Source organism: Silene latifolia, chromosome 11, assembly GCF_048544455.1.
Source record: "Silene latifolia isolate original U9 population chromosome 11, ASM4854445v1, whole genome shotgun sequence".
NCBI lineage: Eukaryota > Viridiplantae > Streptophyta > Magnoliopsida > Caryophyllales > Caryophyllaceae > Silene > Silene latifolia.
The window spans coordinates 196469302-196490922 of record NC_133536.1 but is presented as its reverse complement, the minus strand read 5'-3'; the positions used below and the strand labels follow the sequence as shown (position 1 = coordinate 196490922).

Here is a 21621-nt window from a genome sequence, read left to right as displayed (position 1 = left end):
AAAGATTCCTCACCCAACAATTTCAGATTAAACCAAGTTACCAAGCTTCTCTGCATGAGGTGGCAATCGGGTCACTCGGGTCGGTTTCGGGTCGGGTCAAAGCGGGTCGGGTCATATCGGGTTCGGATTATGGCGGGTCAGTGACGGGTTCGGGTCGGTTCGGTTCATGTCGGTTCGTCTTCGGGTCGGGTCATCAACGGGAGGCAAGTCGGGTCGGGTCATTAGCGGGTCAGTGTCGGGTCAGGTTATCAGCATATATTTTATTTTATATATTTCGTTTTAGATGGTAATTTTATGTTTAAATAATAGGTTGAGTTAATAATTGTAATTTTAAGTGAAAATAATTAAGATAAATGTCAATTTGGTGTTATTTAAACCATTATTAAGCTAGTTCATTATCGGGTCATCTATCGGGTTGAGAAAATATCGGGTCACGGGTCGGGTCGGGTCGGTTCAGGCCGGGTCGAGTTCGGGTTGAAGAAAATAAGGTTGTTATCGGTTATCGGGTCGGGTCGGTTCAGTTTCAGTTCACCCAATTTTCGGGTTGTATCGGGTCGGGTTTCAGGCGGGTCGGATCGGGTCAACTTTTGCCAACTCTATGCCTTGAAGAGCAAGACTAAACCAGAAAGTGAGAGTGAGGAGAGAGAAATTCCAAGAAAAAGATAGCTTGCATTTATTTGTTGAGAGAGAAAGCTTACATAAAGAACAACAATGGTGGTGAAGTATAAGCTGGCCATTACTGCCGATTCGAAAAACGTCTCAAATCTTCAACTTATGACCGGTCAGGATCCTAACTTCCGCTACTCCTTCAAGGTCTCTTTCTTCCTACTCCTGCATTCTTTACTTATATTACTTTTTCGTTCATCAACTTTTCGCTACATTTTTCGGAAATTCTCTGATTTTTTTTTGTTCTGGAACTCTCTTCATCATCGTAAATTCTTTTGTTTCGTACTTTCGTTTGTTCTTCGCCGATGTATCTTTCGCTACATTTTTCCGAAATTTTCTTTCCGTTTATTCTTCGTCGATGAATGTTTCGCTACATTTGTTTCTAAATTCTCTTCATCATCGTTCTTGTTTCGTCGATGAAATCTTGGCGGAAATGATGAGAGTTCTGGTTTTTGTTGTTGTTGTTGTTGTTGTTGTTGCGTCATAGTAAGTTCGACGTGTGTTTGTGTGCAGCTGAAATGTGAGAGGTGCGGATTAGCGACGGAGAAGGAAAGCTGGGTGTGCTTGAACAAGCAAGTTTTCGCTGATAAAATCAACCGCCGTGTTCATCTTCATAAGAAGGTTTATTACGCTCTATATAAATTGTCGTCATCTTCTTCTCGTTACATTCCGTATTTATCGCTAATGTTTAAATAATTACCAGGTTATGTATATTTATCAAGCAGTTGATAGATCTATTGCATCTTCGTCGTAGTTTTTGACAATTTAGTATATTATTATGATTATAGGGAGTATCTTTTAAGTGAATTTGACTGCATTATATGTATATTTTTGAAACTGCTCTAGGATCCTCGATTGATTGTTTCGGTATTAATTTTATCGTTTTCTTAGGGTTTTCATATTGATTGTGATGTTTTGTTGCAGTCCCTTGTAAAGTTGTAATGTTAACTTGTACCAGAAATTATGTTCTCGTCTTTTGAAATGTTGAAATTTATGTGGTGCTACAATAGACTCGGTAATATTCATGTTTCAAATGTTTACTTGTGAACAACTTTGTAATTTTTGAGTTTGTTGAGGACTGTGTTATTGTTTCAGATGAAATTTATGCTCTTGCGTTTGTGTTCAGGCGTCAGTGGTTAATGTTAGATCTGGTTTTCGTGTCAGTGCGCAGATTATTGCTCCTTATTTGAATGTTGTTAGCTGAATTGTGGCGAACCAACGGTCTTTCTAATTTCTTCCTGTAAAAAATTCCCTGATATTGTGAATGCTGTTTATTCCCTGTGTTGAACTGTTGATGTTTATGATGGCAGATTTTGTGTAAACTTGATTAGATGATTCAAAATATTACTATCTGTTTTCTTTGTCCCCTGTAATCCTTGTGCTGAGTTTGCTGTAGTTCTTCTATTAATCTCTGAATGTCCTAGTTGCTGTAATTGAGGTTGCGTTTTATTTGCCAATCGCGCATCATATAGCCATATCGGAACATGTTCTGGTTATGTTATGCTACTAAAAGGTCATAAAACTGGTTGAAAAGGTCCTTTAATCTATGCGTTTAGGTGTTAAGTTGTTTTTAAGTTATGAAATCTAGCACAAGATTGGATGAACCAACGGTCTTTCTAATTTCTTCCTGTAAAAAATTCCCTGATATTGTGAATGTTGTTTATTCCATGTGTTGAACTGTTGATGTTTATGATGGCAAATTTTGTGTAAACTTGATTGGATGATTCAAAATATTACTATCTGTTTTCTTTGTCCCCTGTAATCCTTGTGCTGAGTTTGCTGTAGTTCTTCTATTAATCTCTCAATGTCCTAGTTGCTGTAATTGAGATTGCGTTTTATTTGCCAATCGCGCATCATATAGCCATATCGGAACATGTTCTGGTTATGTTCTGCTACTAAAAGGTCATAAAACTGGTTGAAAAGGTCCTTCAATCTATGCGTTTAGGTGTTATGTTGTTTTTAAGTTATGAAATCTAGCACAAGATTGGATGAACTAATAGTGTTTAGTTAACTCTTTACTATATCGTTGTTAGAATATTACTATATGTTTCAGCCTCACATCAGATTGCGAACTTTTCATCCTCTCATCAGTTGCAGCTTCATTTTGAGTAATGATGCTACTGGCGATATGCTTTTCAATGTAAAACACTAGTTAACAACCTGTTCAGTGGAACATATTACATGCAATTTTCTATGAAATAGTGCTTGGTTGTTGGTACACAAGTCTGTACATACTGTAGACCACATCGCGACCTTCATTTTTTCCTCTTGTTTTCGGTTTCAGTGCAGGGACTGTGAGCGGGAGGGTACAATCAAAATGGTACCAATACCACCACAGAAAGATCCCGAGTGGCAGCGCTGGGACGAAGCAATTTCCGATACTGAAGAATATGACTGCCAAAAAGAGTTATATATGTTAGGTTCATATACCTATTATTAGACTCCTCTAATAGAGAACTAATTAACTTGTTAATTATATGTTCTTTAGATCTAATGCATGCATAACAAAATGAAAGATTTATAAGAAAAACAATGTTCCTTACATTGTTAAATGGTTCGAAATATATGGGCACAAGTAAGGTCACCTTCCTTCACTTGTTCTTGAGCTAAATGTGATGGATGATCCTCCTAAGACTCCAAGTATAGAAGCCACTCCAATAAATTGCACCCAAGATTAATCCCAAAAATTCCTACTAATATTAACTAGATATGTAGTAGAAATATTACCTTAATAATACTAATATTTCTAGTATTACTACTTCTAGTAATAGATTGGAGAGTATTAGTATTGTAGAGAGTTTGTTGCAATAGCATATGAAGAAAAATAGAGAGAAAAACAACACAAGGACACACACTAGAAAAATGAGCAAATGATGCTCTCTTTTTAAGGCCAAAAACCGGTGGCCTCTACCCATGTAGGGAATCTTGTGCTTTTGTTTTTACTCTATTGTTTAGTGTAGGTAGAGTGTAGGAAGCATAGGTGTAAGATGTATCATGTAAAGGCTTGTGTGATATTTCACAATCACACAATAACCAACATCAACATAAGACAAAAGAGCATCTTTTGTGCTCTTATTATGGCCGAAAATTTGGACCTATTTTGGTCCATTTTTGCCTTTTGTCATTTGTCCCACAAATGTTTATAAGTCATATGTTTAACTATCTTACATAATTAATTATTAATGTAATCATTTAACACTTAAATATTACAATTAATAATATAATATACACTCCACTTTTTGAGTAGTATACTACCATGATATCATAATATAATGGGTCCCATAATTACTAGTTAGTTAAAATTACAACTTCTTGTAACTTTAAATAACTAATTACCTCTACCTCAAAACTTATATTAAAACCTCAACTAATTTAGTAATTTAACACTTAATTACTAAATTAAATCTTATTTAATCACATTACAATAAGACGCAAAATTTGCACTCTCATAATTAAGGAATTAATTAATCTGTATCTCATACAATTAATTAATTATCTATTTGGGCCTCATCCTATAGGTGTGACCTAAAGGGATCAACTGACCACCACCGTCACACGACAGTAATGTCAAACTCTAGTTAGCCAATCATTACCGATTAATGACGGTCAGTCGACTGTATAAAGAATCATCTCTCACGTATTCTTAGTATGAGATTTAATAATGATATTTAAATCATGTGATCGCACTATTGTTGAGGACACATTTCCCAACAATCTCCCACTTGTCCTCGACAAGTGTGCGTCACCAATTCTCTTGTCCTATTACAATCTCCCACTCAATGCAAGGTGTCTTGCAGGTCGTACTTACATTTGATCATATCTTGAGTGGTTTTCTCGATCTTAGATTAACGTCGACCGGAATTATCTATCGAGATACCTTCCGAGCGTGGCCACGCATTTCCAGTTAACTACTCCTCGAGTGGCCTTGAGATTTCAAACAACCCTGACAAGGGGTGGACAATTCCTATCGCCCTATTCCCTTCGTTCAGCCACAGTTCATCATAACCCAAAATATACCCAGTTTGACCTCATTTACGAAATCGTAGAGTATAAATAAAAGCCAATCAGAAGTTGTGCCAACTTGGGCGAATAGTCTCTAGTCAAAAAAATTGACTCATAAGAATACTATAGTAGCTCTTGTCACGACCAGGCTTTATGAATTACCAGAACTCTATAAGCGGTCACTGCCCGACAGAGTGTCCCATACATTCTGCCTATGTGATCGACTAGTCATCCCATATGACTCTATGGCACTTGAACTTGCCATCAAACGCATCACACTCTAGTCAGTTTGAGACGTCACCTCATATAAGTAACTAGCGACGAATACCATGTCAATCCAGTTCACTTTAATGGGGTTCAATATGTCTCTACAACCCATTCGGATACGAGAAGGTAGCAGGTGAGTTTAATAAAACTCAAACGATAAATGTGATTATCACATATGAATAGTCAATACACTATTACTACTTCATATTCTATAATCTTTAGTGTATTATTAACACTAGTTTACATGCAATAAAAGCTTGGAAAGCAGATATACCCGATATCCATATGTCCGAACTTTATAAATTGCTATTTCCTTCAATTCGATGTTATCTCTAATAACTTGAATTTATCTAAGTATATGTCTAGACTTCTTACTAGACTTGGGCTCTTTAACTTGAAAGATGCTCCCACTGTTATCGCATAACTTGTGATAGAGTCATTTGTAGAGGGATTCACTCGTAATCCCTTCATTGACGATATTATCACAATTTACCTAGAATCCTTTTGTAGAATTTGCAATGCGCGAAACTAAAACACTTTTCTTAGTCTCTTACTCCTAAGTCAATAAGACATCCTAGGATTTCAACAAATCCCTTTTGGTTTGGAAACTAAAGTTTGTGTAACCCTTCAACACGTAACTTAGTTTATCATCCAAACATGTGTACAAGTCATCAATTGTACTTTAAGGCTTTCACAAGCCCATCTTATGAATTAACTTATTATTGACTCATAATGTTCCTAGCATATGGTACATCACGGCGTGTGCGTCTATTGTCATACATGATCATTCTAATGGCGGAAACATTAGTTATTGATTTCATGTGATCAACAACTTAATAGGTTCAGTGAATGATGATGACTCCATCATTGTAATTCCACTTTCATCAACATGAATAGCCTATTCAACCTTGTTGATGTACAACAGATACGAAAGAACTTATCCTCATAAGACTCTTAACTCTATGCCAATATTCTCTCTCATAGATTGTATCATTTTCCAAGTCTCCCAATTACTCTTGCCAGAAGAGAGCATTGGTACATTATTCTCATTAAGTAATATGTTATCAACATATAAGACATGGAGAAACAATTCTAGCTCCCACTTAACTTCATGTATAATCATGATTCTTCAATCATGTGAATGAAACCATCCACTATTATCACATGAACGAAAAGTATAATCCTTTAATGCTAGCTTAAGACCATCTTGTGATCACTTAAGATAGCTACGCATAATATGTTAGGATTCTTAGATCTTCATCTAAGGTTTTGTGTTTCAAACACTTTCTTCTCTAAATTCCCATTTTAGAAAAGCGAATTCTATTTGCCATTCTTCATTAAAATGAAATGCGGCAATTCCTAACACAATTTATCTTGATCAACATCTTCATGTAAATCTTATGCATTTATGTACTCTAAAGCTCTATTTACTTTTGAGGAGACCCTCGCCTTAAAGTAAATCTACTCTTGAGTAACAATTTTCGGATTGTAATGCGATGGCTCGTATGTAACAAGGTCATGATACTATCACTTTCACAAAGTAATATTTTGAACAATAAGACATGTGCGATAAACTCCCACTGAACTATACTTCCATTCTATCTTCATAGACTATAGTTCATTCACACTCCATCTCTATAATTATATTACTTTCACAAAGTAAAATTTCAACTATAAGAGATGTTTGTGACTATACAATCTTCTCCCACTCTATCTCTCAGAAATACATCTATCTTCTTGAGAGATAGCTTTGTGAGTCACAAACATATATGTTTAACGGAGTATAAGTGTTTATCTAGACTATGTATTAGCTTTCAAAAGGCCATCCTAACATGGCAGCTTGATAATATGCGAGTCTTATCCATGTCATCTGTTTAATAGACTCTGTTTTCTAGGTATCTCCTGGTTGACCATTCGTTTAGAATAATATGTCCATATAGTATCGTAAATTCCCTACTTGATGAGTTCAAAAACTCATTATAACTTTATAATTGATCTTACATAAGTAAGTTATTACTATTAGTAATAATGACATAAGGAGAATCAAATTCATAGCTTATGGACATATAATGATCCTATCATCATAATTGTCTATTTGATCAATATGAGTTGTTTATCTAATATTTCTCTACGCAAGTAATTTATGATGATGATTTTAGAACAAACGACATAATAAAACAAGTGATTTGGGTTGCAAACCAAGTCACTAATATCAAAAATACAACCTGTGTTTAAAGGATACAAGCCAATTTCCAAGTCACACAAGGAAATCAAAATAGTTCTAAAAATATGAAATACATCATAAAATTAAAGACAAAGCAAATAAAAGCCAAACTTCCATTGATTCATCACAACGGTCGGCTACTCTAGCTTCCCACATGATCCTCTAGGCTTGCTTCTCCTTGCCTTTGTCCTTGCTAGGAGGCCCTATTTACAATAAAAAGAGTAATCATCACAACTTGTATCATCATACCAAGGTTGAGATTGAAACATAAAAGATAGGAATAGTTATATACCTACTGGAATAACCTTTCCAGCTTTGATGTTGCCAAGGTATTTGGAACAATTTCTTTTCCAATGTCCAAAACCACAACAATAGTGGCACTTGTCCCCGGAGGGGGCACTGTACTTGGGCTTGGAGGAGCTTGCTTCATAAGTCTTAGCTATGTTCATGTTGGGAGTTCGCTTCTTTCCCTTTTTCCCGCTCTTCTTGAAGGTTCCTTTGCTCTTATGATTGACATTGAGCACATCTTTGGTGGTGCTAACACTTAGCCCCATGTCCCTTTCGGCTTGCACAAGCATTTTGTGCAACTCATCAAGAGAAACTTTCTTATCTTGCATATTAGAATTCACCTGGAATTGAACATATGCTTTGTTTTTGCTGAGGGAATGAAGAATTCGATCAATTATGAGTTCATTGGGAATTTCCACCTTATGCATTTTCAAGGTCTCAACATGCTCCATCAACTTGAGCACATGAGGGCTCACCTTTTGGCCCTCTTTGATGTTAAGATCAAATAATGCGGAAGCCGCCTCATATTGAATGACCCTTGGAGCTCGTGAAAACATGTTCACAAGCTTCATGTAGATCTCATGAGCGATGCTAATCTTTATAGCACTTTGTTGGAGTTCGGCCTCCATAGCAAAGATCAACACATTTTTGATCGCGGCCGACTCCTTTTGGTAAACCTCATAGGTTTGCCTAGCAGCGGGGGTGGACCTAGCATTAGGTTCGGTGGGAGATGCCACGGTAAGGTAACGAAGCTTGTCATCACCTTGCGCGGCCAAGCGAAGTTGCGCATCCCAATCGGCGAAATTAGACCCATTCTTTTCTAACTTACATCGATCCATGAAGGATCGGAGCCATGACACATTGGTAAGTGTGGTGGAACTAGTGGATGCGGACGTGATTGGAGTTGCCATTGTGGTTGATAAAACAAATTTGACTACAAAATAGGAAACGAAGGAATTAATTTTCATCTATCATTTTAATAATACTCGTAAATTTAACTACAAGTATTGCATTTATATAGTGACCTCCACCCAACTACATAAATGATTCCGAGATCCAAATTCATATCAACTCGGGCACGGTGAGCCGATTCATCCCTTATTAATATAACTCGGTGGATTAACTTTTTAATCGATTCTACTTTTAGAACTCTCGGCCGATAAAAATTACTCTAATTTTCATCTTTAGCCCGGAACACATGCGACTACGGTCAACAATACTTCCGTTGAGCTCAATCCAAATTTCGATGTAATAACATTTTACTACCCCACTTCGCCAACGTAACAAGGTTTGTATTACGGTGAAGCCGGATTAACTCCCTTATGAAATTGGTACTTCATGGGTTTCTACTATTTGGTAAGGCTTTATCTCAATTATTATATGTGAGAGGTCTTGTCAATTTATTATCTATCACGTTTTAAATGAACTAAAGCGGTGAACTATGATAATTATAATTGACACGGTCGATGACTCGATATGATATGCATGTGTTGTTATGGCGATTTGGCAATGCATGCAACATATTAAAAGAAATGCAAAGCAATAAATAAAATTCCTAGTATGGCCTTCCTAAAATAGAAAATCAAATAATCTATTACATATTCGGAAACCAACTCCTTTGGTCCCTTGAATCTTCAATTAGCACGCCTCCCAAGACACCGTCTTCGTCGGATCACCTTTCTGAATGGCACCGTCTTTGAAGATGCTCCATAATTACAAATAATAATAAAAATACAAAGCTATTCCTATTATACATTTGTAAAATGGAAAAACTAATGAAAATAAAAATAAAAGTGATACGAGATCACATTAATTACAACCGAATCAATATTCCCTTTCATTACGGGTAATATTGATTAAACTAAGGCCATACTAAGATAAAATTACATAATTCAAAAATTATATATATGAAATACATTCAACAATTGAAATATGCAGCATTATAATAATATGTACCTATCATGCCAAATCGCCCTATTTAACTTATGTCGTACATATAACCTGGTTTTATGGAAATGCATGATAATAACCTTTTAAAATCACTAATTAACACTTAAATCACATCTAAGCTCAATTTAATTATCCTAACACTTTTTAGGACTCAAAAATTAGTCATCACTCAATTTTTGACAATAATTCAACTTGATTTAATTTTATGCTCATTTTTTACCTTAAAATCATTATTTATATGAAATAAATCCAAATTAAATTATAAAAATTTCAAAATTTGAATTTTAAATTTTAAATTTTTGAACATTCTGGAATAATTCCATGACAATCAGAATGTCAAAAATCATGGTTAAAATTTTCGAATTAATTTTGAGAAAATATAGTTGCATTTTATCGGTTTTATCTCATAAAATACATAAAGTATCCGAAAATTAATCCAATAAATTTTACAACTTTATATCTAATTAGTGGGATATTAATGCAACTTAAAATAATTTTCTCAAGCCATGCAATACGTTTTAGCTAATTTTTGCTAAAATAGTCACTATTTATGCCATTTTTACTCTAAAATCAATAAATCATGCTAAAGAAGATCTTTTAATCTAGAAATTTACATACACTCTGCAAAGCTTGCATGTGACATCATATTAAAAAATCATGGCTTAATTCGAAATTTAACTAATTTTAACCATTTTACCTCTTTTAATCCATTTTTATCTCATAAAAATCATAAATCATGCAAAATTAATCAAATTAACTCGACTTTTTACACACAACTTGTAAAATATGCATGTGAGGTTATATAAAGTTTTCAAGGTCATAAACTTAGTTTAACTATTTTTAGCATTTTAATTCTCATTTTATCATAAAAATGTAATAAAATGACCAAAAATCATGAAAATGAGCAATAAATTTCCATAAATCATAACAATGACCTAAAAATATTTTAGGACCAGAATATATAATATGCATGGTGATTTCGTGGCTTATTCTTATAAATCACAAATTTTTAGTTTTATATGTTAACATTTTAACTCGGAAAAACAATAACCGATTATGCATGCAACATCCTTATGCTCTGATACCATTTGTTAGGTTTATATACCTATTATTAGACTCCTCTAATTGAGAACTAATTAATTTGTTAATTATATGTTCTTTAGATCTAATGCATGCATAACAAAATGAAAGATTTATAAGAAAAACAATGTTCCTTACATTATTAAATGGTTCGAAATATATGGGCACAAGTAAGGTCACATTCCTTCACTTGTTCTTGAGCTAAATGTGATGGATGATCCTCCTAAGACTCCAAGTATAGAAGCCACTCCAATAAATTGCACCCAAGATTAATCCCAAAAATTCCTACTAATATTAACTAGATATGTAGTAGAAATATTACCTTAATAATACTAATATTTCTAGTATTACTACTTCTAGTAATAGATTGGAGAGTATTAGTATTGTAGAGAGTTTGTTGCAATAGCATATGAAGAAAAATAGAGAGAAAAACAACACAAGCACACACACTAGAAAAATGAGCAAATGATGCTCTCTTTTTAAGGCCAAAAACCGGTGGCCTCTACCCATGTAGGGAATCTTGTGCTTTTGTTTTTACTCTATTGTTTAGTGTAGGTAGAGTGTAGGAAGCATAGGTGTAAGATGTATCATGTAAAGGCTTGTGTGATATTTCACAATCACGCAATAACCAACATCAACATAAGACAAAAGAGCATCTTTTGTGCTCTTATTATGGCCGAAAATTTGGACCTATTTTGGTCCATTTTTGCCTTTTGTCATTTGTCTCACAAATGCTTATAAGTCATATGTTTAACTATCTTACATAATTAATTATTAATGTAATCATTTAACACTTAAATATTACAATTAATAATATAATATACACTCCACTTTTTGAGTAGTATACTACCATGATATCATCATATAATTGGTCCCATAATTACTAGTTAGTTAAAATTACAACTTCTTGTAATTTTAAATAACTAATTACCTCTACCTCAAAACTTATATTAAAACCTCAACTAATTTAGTAATTTAACACTTAATTACTAAATTAAATCTTATTTAATCACATTACAATAAGACGCAAAATTTGCACTCTCATAATTAAGGAATTAATTAATCTGTATCTCATACAATTAATTAATTATCTATTTGGGCCTCATCCTATAGGTGTGACCTAAAGGGATCAACTGACCACCACCGACACACGACAGTAATGTCAAACTCTAGTTAGCCAATCATTATCGATTAATGACGGTCAGTCGACTGTATAAAGAATCATCCCTCACGTATTCTTAGTATGAGATTTAATAATGATATTTAAATCATGTGATCGCACTATTGTTGAGGACACATTTTCCAACAATATATTCCCTTTATGATCTTTGAATGCGATGGTCTTGTGTCATTTGATTTCAGCCTTGTGAAATCTCTTTGGATGGTGGAATCGGTAAGTCTCCTTAATCTAATTTGGAAATTGAAATAGTGGAGAAATCTGGGACTATAACCTAATAGGATCAACTCCTTTTTACATTTTAAAACTGAAGTAATTGTCACTGATCTTATTTTCATGCCTGTTCTGCAGAAATCTGGGACTATATTTGACAATGTTGATTTGCTAAGTGGAGATTGGGTTGATTGGGATGAGGAGATGGTTGCGCCTGTCGAGCTTTTGACGAGTCGCCTAATAGGGAGCGTAGTTGTTGATCCTAGTTTGGATATTTTGGCATACGGGTGCACCCTCTGTCAACGTAGGTTTGATAACAAGGAGGCTGCTTCAAACCACGGGCCGGTACGTTTTTTTTTTTTTTTTACCTCTAGTGTGGTGTAGACGTGTAGTTCTATTAATCTCTTAATCTCATATCTTTGAGGATGTTGACTTACCTACCAATGATCTTTCTAATTTATTCCTGTAAAAAATTCCTTGATCCTGTGTTGATGTTTTATGAATTGTGACTGAAAAATTTGTGAACCTGATTGAATTGTACAAAATATTACTGTGTGTTTTCTTTTGGTGTTTTCATTGTCCGCGGTAAGTAATCCTTGTGAGTTGCGCTGATTTGATTGTAGTTCTATTAATCCCCGAATCTGCTATTTGCTGTAATTGAACTGCGTTTTATTTGCCAATCATCGCATCATATAGCCATATAGGAACATTTTCTGCCGCCATTTTGGTTATATGTTCTGCTACTAAAAGGTTAAAACTGGTTGAGAATGTGCTTCAATCTATGCTCTTGCCTCTTAGGCAGAAAGTTATTTTTAAGTTGTGAACTAGCACAACATTGGATGAACTAATAGTGTGTATTTAACTCTTTACTTTGAATTTTGTACAACTTTAAACTCTGTTTTTGATTTTACAGGACCGTCATTAGGGGAAGCTGATATATCTGTGCCATATCGAGTCATGCGCAAAAACCGTTTCCATGGATAAGCCTCCTCAACACAAGCATCTTTCCTTGGGCACTGTGTGCTACTGTCCTCAGGAGCGAAACTAGAAGAGTAGAAAAGGGCTTACTGCATAAGAACTAGAAAGTAAGATTCCATATGAACAATGTGAAGGGATTTGTTTGTACTTAAAACAATTTTAATAGATAGGAGAGTATATTTCAGTCTATTGCATACATGGGCAGATCTACTATATAGGCTATATAGGCTATAGCCCTATATGATTTTGGGAAAAATAGTTTTTACTCTCTTTATTTTTCACGGAATTAGTAGCAAAAATGGTTAGATGTATTTCACAAAGGTGTTATTGATGTAGTGGGTCATGTGTTCAAATCCCATAACAAACATTTTATTGTTTTTCTCTAATTTTGGTACATTGGGCCTCAAATTACTAGCACTATGACTAATAAATAACGGTGGTGTTGATTTTGTTTTTTCAATCTACTATAAATTTTGAACTATAGTTTAAATAGTTTAATGAAACTTAAATATTTTTAAACTAAGAATACTTATAACTTTGGTTGAATTTCCAAGATTAATAATTTATCAATATTTATTTAAATTGGAAAATTCGTTAATTGCTCAGTTATTTTACACCATATTTTTAACGTATTTAAATTGATTGCCCGAAGGAAAATGAAAGGGCGCCACCCTCTCACATGGGGTGAGTGGGACCCCTTCAATTAAAAATGATTGTGAGAGGGTGGCACCCAATTTAGGCGTCACCCGGTGGTGCCCTATCTTAGAAGATTATCATAGGTAAAAAACCAAAAATATCCTACATTTGTACAATTTAGGCTCCTCAACAAACTTAATACGTTCATTTTGTAGAGAATATATGAATTGTATTGAATAGCTTTAATATTATTGATAAACGATGGATGCTTATAAAGCAATTACAAAACGGTAATAATTGGAAACTCAATCTAACTACAATATATCATAAAGATATATTTAACACAATATAGAAAATTAGGACTAATATAATCTTAGACAATCACAATATTACCATATTGTGAATTATATTATAACTAGTTTTATTACCCTTGAAATTCACGGGAGTAGCTATGTTGTCGATAGTGTCATGCAAACACGAATTTGCGATCGCACTGGACCTTAAAGACAAAATAGACTCCTAAGGAAAAAAAATATTAATCAATACGCATATATTTATTGTTATGTATATGACCACAATTTACTAAACTTTTGCTCATGATTATTAGTATTTTGTCACGGATATTGCTACATTTGTTAGTGTTTTTGCAACGATTATTGTTATTATTGTTTTCTTTTTTTTTTTATTATATTTAATACGTGTCAGTCATTTTTCTACCTTTTATTATTATTTCATTTAAAACAGTTGATTTATGTAATAATTCAAACTAAAAGAAAATTTTCAAAATAGAAACTTCTATATTTTTATTCACGAATTATAATTCATAATAGATTAATGGTTAACATTGCTTTGAAAGAATACGTGAGAACTATAAACGCTGAAAAAATCAAATGATGATTTTGTCAGCCAAATTTTTATAATAATAAAATCCAAAAATTTAACTAGTATTTATTTTGATGTTTAACGACTATTTAGCTTTACTTTTAGAATGAAAAGCCAAATTTGATGATTGTGTTGTTACAAAATAGTTTATACGCGGTTTCTTTGATATAGATATTGAAAAATTTAACAATAATTATACTATTGGTGTTTAACTCAGTTTAAAATTTAATTATGAAATTTATCTTTTTTTTCTTTTTCTAAATAATAGTTGATGACATGGTTTGTTTAGAACTCTCCAAAAAAGTGAATGGTATGTTATTATACTATAAGCTTGCCGTTTTATATTATTTATAGATTATATATTGTACTTTAGTTGTTGTTTTGATTAATATACTAATAACATGTGGTTTTAACAAAACAAAAAAACACCTTCAAATCATCAATGAGTTTAGTAATTCATGGCACCCATGTAAAAAAAAAATGGTTAAGGTTGCGTTTTAATTAGATAGTATATATTTTGTACTAAAATTTCTATGTGAAAGTTTGAACGTCCTTTTCTCATTTAGGATAAATAAAGTTAGTAAGTGAAGATGAAAGGACAAATCAATGCATAATGTTGAATTATTTTCTCTTTTTTTTTCTTTCTCTTTTTGAGAAAGATAAATCTCACAATGTAAGGAGTTTAAAACATACTTTTTATAGTAACATAATTATGAAGTTTAATAAATGATTATAAGGTTTTTTTATCTTCTCAATATTTTAATTCTCATAAATTATATTTTTTATAGTGACATAATTATGAAGTTTAATAAATGCTAGTCTTAGTATATCATCTATATCAATTTGTCAAAAATTCTAAATTTTAAAGTTTTGCATAAATGATAAAATGAGTTAAATATATAGTAGCCTACTACAAATTTCATTGCAATCTCATTATATGTTTTGTATATATACTTAGATAGATAATATGACATGTATGCATAAATATTAGATAATAATTTACATTTAGCCATTATCCATGTCAATAGAATTTCTTTGTCTAACTTCTTAATAAGATTGAGTTCCTCGCAACTCCAATTTCATTCTATGAGAGCTATTATTCAAAGGAAAACTGATGAATAAAAAAGCAATACATACCCAAATAAAACATACTTTTGAAAGTTTCTGAAATCCTAAAAAAAAAATTATGTACCTAAAAATAATTAGTCATTCATATTCAATTCGTGCTGTCAATCTTGTAGTTAGTTTATAATATAGTACTGAGTGGAATGGAGAGAGTATTTATTTATGCAATTCTAGTATTTTCTTATTCATGTAGTCTTTTTTCTCCAATGAAATTTAATATAGACATCTCTTTTTATTATTATTTTCTTTGGAGAAAAAAGACTACATAAATTTCATTTCTAGATAAATTAAAGCAAACCTTTTACATTTTATTTCTCCTTACTCTCTATTCATGTCTATATTAAATTTTATTATTATCAAATTTAATATATACATAAATATGTAGCAAAGGTTTATGACTTTTGAGCATTATTTATCATTATTAGTAAATTTAATATAGACATAAATAGAGAGTAAGGAGAAATAAAATGTAAAAGGTTTGCTTTAATTTTTTATTATTTTCTTATTCATGTCTTTTTAGCATCTCTTTTTATTATTATCAAATTTAATATATACATAAATATGTAGCAAAGGTTTATGACTTTTGAGCATTATTTATCATTATTAGTAAATTTAATATAGACATAAATAGAGAGTAAGGAGAAATAAAATGTAAAAGGTTTGCTTTAATTTTTTATTTTTATTTTAAAAAAAAATCCACATTGCATGAGAATTGTTTAGGGAGTTATATTACGAAACTAAAAGATGGTAGATATTTTGCCTTATTTTTAATAAATTATATTTATAGATTTATATATGTATCCAATTAATGAAATTGAGCAAGTTTATTGCAATAAGATTTAAGAGGAAATTGCACATATAAACAGTTTAAAATTAGAGTGATGTAAATTTTTATTTGTCGTTTAACCTATTATAGTTTGAAAAATTAAAAGGTCAATGTTTAATGTTAAGTATTTTATTATTTTCCCTTAATATTTACAAATTCTTTATTATTTTATAAACGGCATAAAATTAGAATTATGTGATATTTATGTTACTTAAAATATTCTAACAATAAAATAGAAATTTAAAATTTAGTATGAATTTTATTTGATTTTTAATTTTTAAATTTATCTAGAAATTAAAAAGGTCACATTTTAATGTTTGTTATGCTATTTGTATTTAATGTTTTAGATTTTTTTTGTCTCACAAATTTTGTCATCCATCAAAAATATATAAAAAATTGAGTATATTTTTTTATGAATTTTGAACATCCATTTTCATTATTATCAAATTTAATATAGGCATAAATATGGAGCAAAGTTCATGACTTTTGAGCATCATTTTTTTCATTATTATGACATAAATATTATAATAAATATTTGTGTTGATCATATTCTAAATTCTACATAAAGATAATTTTTTTTGTGAGACCGTTCTTTGCATGACCGCAATATTTTCTCAATTTTTAAGTCACAAATACTTAAACTATTTTTAAGTTGATCCCAAAAATTTGTTAATATTACTTTGTAGGGTAATTTAGTTACTTGTAATAGTCTCATTCAAAATAAACAGTTTTATATTAGAAATAGTCAAAGATTCGGTTTCATGTGATATTTTTTTTATTATAGAAAATTATTTATAATTGATATACACCTCTCCAAATAGGCTTTTACTTTTTTTTTTGGCAGGGCGCTAACTCAATTATTATTCAATGTGTGTTTTTTAGTAAGAATTATCTGTCAAGACGTCAATATTGTATTGTAATTTGTCACTAAGCAAATATTATATAATCAAATACAAAATACAAATTAATTGTAAAAATGACTCATGAAATAAAATTTAATGTTTTATGTAGTCTTTTAAAATATATTGTATAGATTGATAATATGTGGATCAGGATATTGCCATGTCATATTTAATTTGTCATGTCATATTTAATTTTGCCTTGTCGCAATTGCCATGTCACATTTAATTTGTCATGTCACATTAGCCTTTTAATTATATTGTATAGAAATACAAATTAATTGTAAAAATGACTCATGAAATAAAATTTAATATTTTATGTAGTCTTTTAAAATATATTGTATAGATTGATAATATGTGGATCATGATATTGCCATGTCATATTTAATTTTGCCTTGTCACAATTGCCATGTCACATTTAATTTGTCATGTCACATTAGTCTTTTAATTATATTGTATAGATAGTAATATTATATTCCTTATACGCCCTCGCAAGATGGACGACCGGAGGGGAAGGACAATTTTGAGAAGAATAAGACGGGACCACAATGTTGATCCATGAGAATCTTGAGAAGGAGAAGACGTGAGGGCAATGTTAACCCATGCGGAGTCGCAAGACAGACGAGTGGTAGGTGATAGGAGCCTTAATTCTGCCAATAGTGAATAAGGGAGGAAAGAGATTGAGAAAGTCGAGGAGCATGGGACCAGTATGATGTGGGCTTGAGATCTTGGGAAATAAATTTGCACTGTAAATTTGTACGGTTTTTGGTGGAGCCGAATTTTATAGTTATCATATCGTCCAAAGGAAGAGGAGAAACATTTGTGTGAGAGAATTTGAGTAAAGGCAAGAAAGATGGCATGAGAGGAAGGTACAAAGGAGGCATTTTTGTTGAGGAACTTTTGACTTGGGGAGATACTCTGTAGTAGGGAGTAGGGACAACCGTAAGAGGAATTAAGAGAACAAGAGAAATCAGTTTCAAAGACGTGCAAGTTTGCAGCGATGAGCGATGGGTCAAGCTGGTTGACAACCTTGAGTCACTTGAAAGAGAACATTAATCAAGAAAAAAAAAGAGGTGTACGTAGCTGTTTGCCAAGAGTTTAGGAGAGGGGCAAAGTTTTGAGGGAGTTTATCATCAACAAGAGAACAATGAGAAGTAAAAAGCTTTTAATTGTGAGATAGGAAATTATTTGAGGGGGATAAATGATGAAATTGTCAGAGATTTTAAAGTTGATCATGAGATAGAGGGTCAATTTGGAGACGTAAGAAATTGGGAAAGAAAATTTTGAGATGATGTAACAGAGACATCTTGTTGAGAGGAACTGTATATTTGTGGTCGCTGAATAACGGTGAGATATGAAGACGGGGTAATTTTATAAACGAGTTACGATAAACGCATAATAGATGAGATACAAAATAGGGATAAAACCCCAATAGCGAATTAGGGATCAAGAGACTAGGAGAATTAAGTTTCTTGGACATTAAGGTAAAAGCCAAGCAACTAGCAAAATTGCGGTGAGAACAAGTAAATAAGCAAATTGCAAGGAATTGCAAATTTGTGCCTAAAACGTAAGGCAAAGCAAGGGTAGATTATAGATAATGTCCTGCTATATGCAAAGATTTTAGAATATTTGGGAAGACGGCCAAAGACAAAAGACAGAGGCTTGGACAAGGTTTAAGGGAGCTTGCTGTTAATAAGAGAACAACGAGAAGTGAGAGAAGTTTAATTGTGAGATTTGATTAAGAAAGGTGAGAAGAGTAGGACTGAAAAATTCGGTTTAATAGTAACCGCAAATCTGGGGTCGAAACTTTCTACCGGGACGAAGAAAAAAAATTAGGTGAAGGCTAATTATTAAGCCCGCCGGAGATGGAAGAGATGGCAACCACCTCCGGCCGACAGCGGAAATACATTGACGGTGGTTTTTGTGGTAGGGTTTGTGTGTGTAAAGGTCCCTTGGATCTTACCCTTCTGATACCATGTAGAGAATATATGAATTGTATTGAATAGCTTTAATATTATTGATAAATAATGGATGCTTATAAATCAATTACAAGACGGTAATAATTGGAAACTCAATCTAACTACAATATATCATAAAGATATATTTAACACTATATAGAAAATTAGGAGGAATATAATCTTACACAATCACAATATTACCATATTGTGAATTATATTATAATAGTAATATTATATTCCTTATACATTTTTGCCTTCTGAAGTACTAATACCGACTCCATCACAATCTTAAACGTTATATAAATTTTCAATATTTTAGCTTTGAAATTTAGCCCTACATATTTTTCAATCTTGTCTCCGCCCCTGATTTGCATATGAACAATGTGAAGGGATTTGTATGATACGAATTTAATGCGGAAGCGAACAAATGAACACGGTTGAAGACGGAATTGGTAACTGTGTATTTGGGTGCCGGATATTTGACGAATTAGACCTATAATTCGCCAATAATGAACGGACTCAAGACCTATTGAGAACGTTCGAGCTAATATTTAATATGCGTCGAATAATAGCGAGAAAACAACAATTGCTACGCAAGCAAGAATTGAATTTGTGAAAGACAAACTTTCTGGTTCTTTTTTAAACTTCAAACTTGGATGCCTATCTTATTGACAAAGCATGGCTTAAATAGCCCCTAAAGAGACACATGAAGAGTCTCAAACAATTTTAGAATTAACTAGCTAATTAAGACAATTAATTAATTATTAATCTAGACCACTAAATACAACCATCCACTACTCCAAAATAAATAAGACAATAACTAAGTGGGGGCATTCAACAATACACCCTTTTATTTAAATACGCAAAGCTTGCCAAAACAAAGTGTTGGACCAACACTTAATTCATCGTAACCATGCATACGAACCGAACCATCGAACCCAAGTAACCGTCACATCCAATATTCGAGCTAGGCAACTAATCAACATCTTCGATGACCGCATCATCTCCTTCTCCTTTGAAAGGAATTGACCACAATTCCCGCAACGTCAAACCACTGAAATCAAAGACCAATACCATAAGCATAGAAATAAAAAGAATGATGCAAACCAAGAACAAACTTGAGCTCAAACCACCTTCAATTCCAAGTTGCAACACTCTGTTCTTCGAAAACCACTTGTGCCAAAACAACTTGTGCTTTCCACCCCTCCTCCCTCTGTGCACAACCTTAGACACAACATCACGAATCGCATCATGGAACAAGTACATCGAACACACTGATTGTTCCTTAGTTGCAGCGCAATGCTCCGTTTCGAACTCGAGTAAAGGACAGTTGGCTTGCTTTCGTAACCCCATAGGACCAGCTACATGCCTTCTCGATTTAAAAATTGTAATGAACTCGTTGCCATATTCAAATGGATAATACAACTCCTCGTCAATTGCAGCATTCTTTTTTATTTGGAAATCAACCAAACAACGATCTTGGTAAACCCGAAACTCATTAGCACCTAATATATTTGGAATTGGCTTAGTAATTTTTTTGCGACCATGATCAGAACCGAAAGAACTGCATTGCTCTTGCATAAAGGCATCCCTTGCGGTCTAAACGTGCACCGTTAGACGACCAGTGGAACCCTTGTCGGAACGACCATTGAATTCGAAATCAGGAGCCAAAACCAATGAACGACACGGTGTCCTGGCACTTGCATCGCACTCTACATCATTCTCATGTTTGTCGAATATTGGAGGCTTACTGAAATCGATAAAAGAATTGACGTTGAATGCAAACTTCTCTTCATCTGCGCAATAAAAGAAAGGAAGTACCTTGAAATTTGAAGCAACATCGCTGCCCTCCTTAAACATAACGGATTCATTCTTGTATGAAATAGCGAACATGGATAATCTCGAACTCTTTCCTCGACCAGAATGCATAGCTTGAGCCGCCTTTGACTCCATAGGCTGCAACACAATTTTCTTCCCATCATAATTAAGCTCGTACTCATTTCTTCACCCTCTATGCATCACATTTCGATCATATTGCCAAGGACGTCCCAATAAAATGTGACAGGCGTCCATAGGGATTACGTCGCATAAAACCTCGTCTCGATATGATCCCATTGCCAAGCTGACAAGTACCTGTTTCGACACCTTCAATTTATTACCGTCATCGAGCCAAGCAATGAATACGGCTTTGGATGAGCCGTGGGGGTCAACCCGAGTTCAAAAACCATCTCGCTTGAAGCCACATTAGTGCAACTACCACCATCGATTATTACATTACACCATTTGTCTCCAATTTGGCATTTGGTATGAAACAATTGATCCCGTTGTTCCAAATCGTCTGGAACTGAATTAGTTTGTAAAGACCGAATAACCAAAGTATCATAAACCGGTTCAATAAATAATTCGGCCTGCTCTTCTTCTTCTTCGGCCTCATTGAGGTTAAACACACC

At 33.0% G+C, this 21621-nt stretch overlaps 1 protein-coding gene across 1 annotated transcript; it reads left to right on the top strand.

The window, feature by feature from the left end:
• The first annotated feature begins 628 nt into the window (after positions 1 to 628).
• LOC141614587 (uncharacterized) lies at positions 629 to 12851 on the top strand. Its single transcript, XM_074433334.1, has 7 exons — positions 629 to 813; positions 1180 to 1287; positions 2951 to 3081; positions 11840 to 11870; positions 12006 to 12212; positions 12666 to 12672; positions 12781 to 12851. Exons 1-7 carry the CDS (start codon positions 712 to 714, stop codon positions 12849 to 12851), a joined length of 657 nt encoding a protein of 218 aa, XP_074289435.1. The 5' UTR covers positions 629 to 711.
• The last annotated feature ends 8770 nt before the right edge of the window (positions 12852 to 21621 follow it).

What these genes read in the sequence shown, in the direction of transcription:
- LOC141614587 (XM_074433334.1), top strand. Translation starts at nt 712, where the DNA reads ATGGTGGTGAAGTATAAGCTGGCCATTACTGCCGATTCGAAAAACGTC. An exon ending in ACTTCCGCTACTCCTTCAAG is followed by an intron (nt 814 to 1,179) that starts GTCTCTTTCTTC and finishes GTTTGTGTGCAG; the next exon opens with CTGAAATGTGAGAGGTGCGG. An exon ending in GTGTTCATCTTCATAAGAAG is followed by an intron (nt 1,288 to 2,950) that starts GTTTATTACGCT and finishes TTTCGGTTTCAG; the next exon opens with TGCAGGGACTGTGAGCGGGA.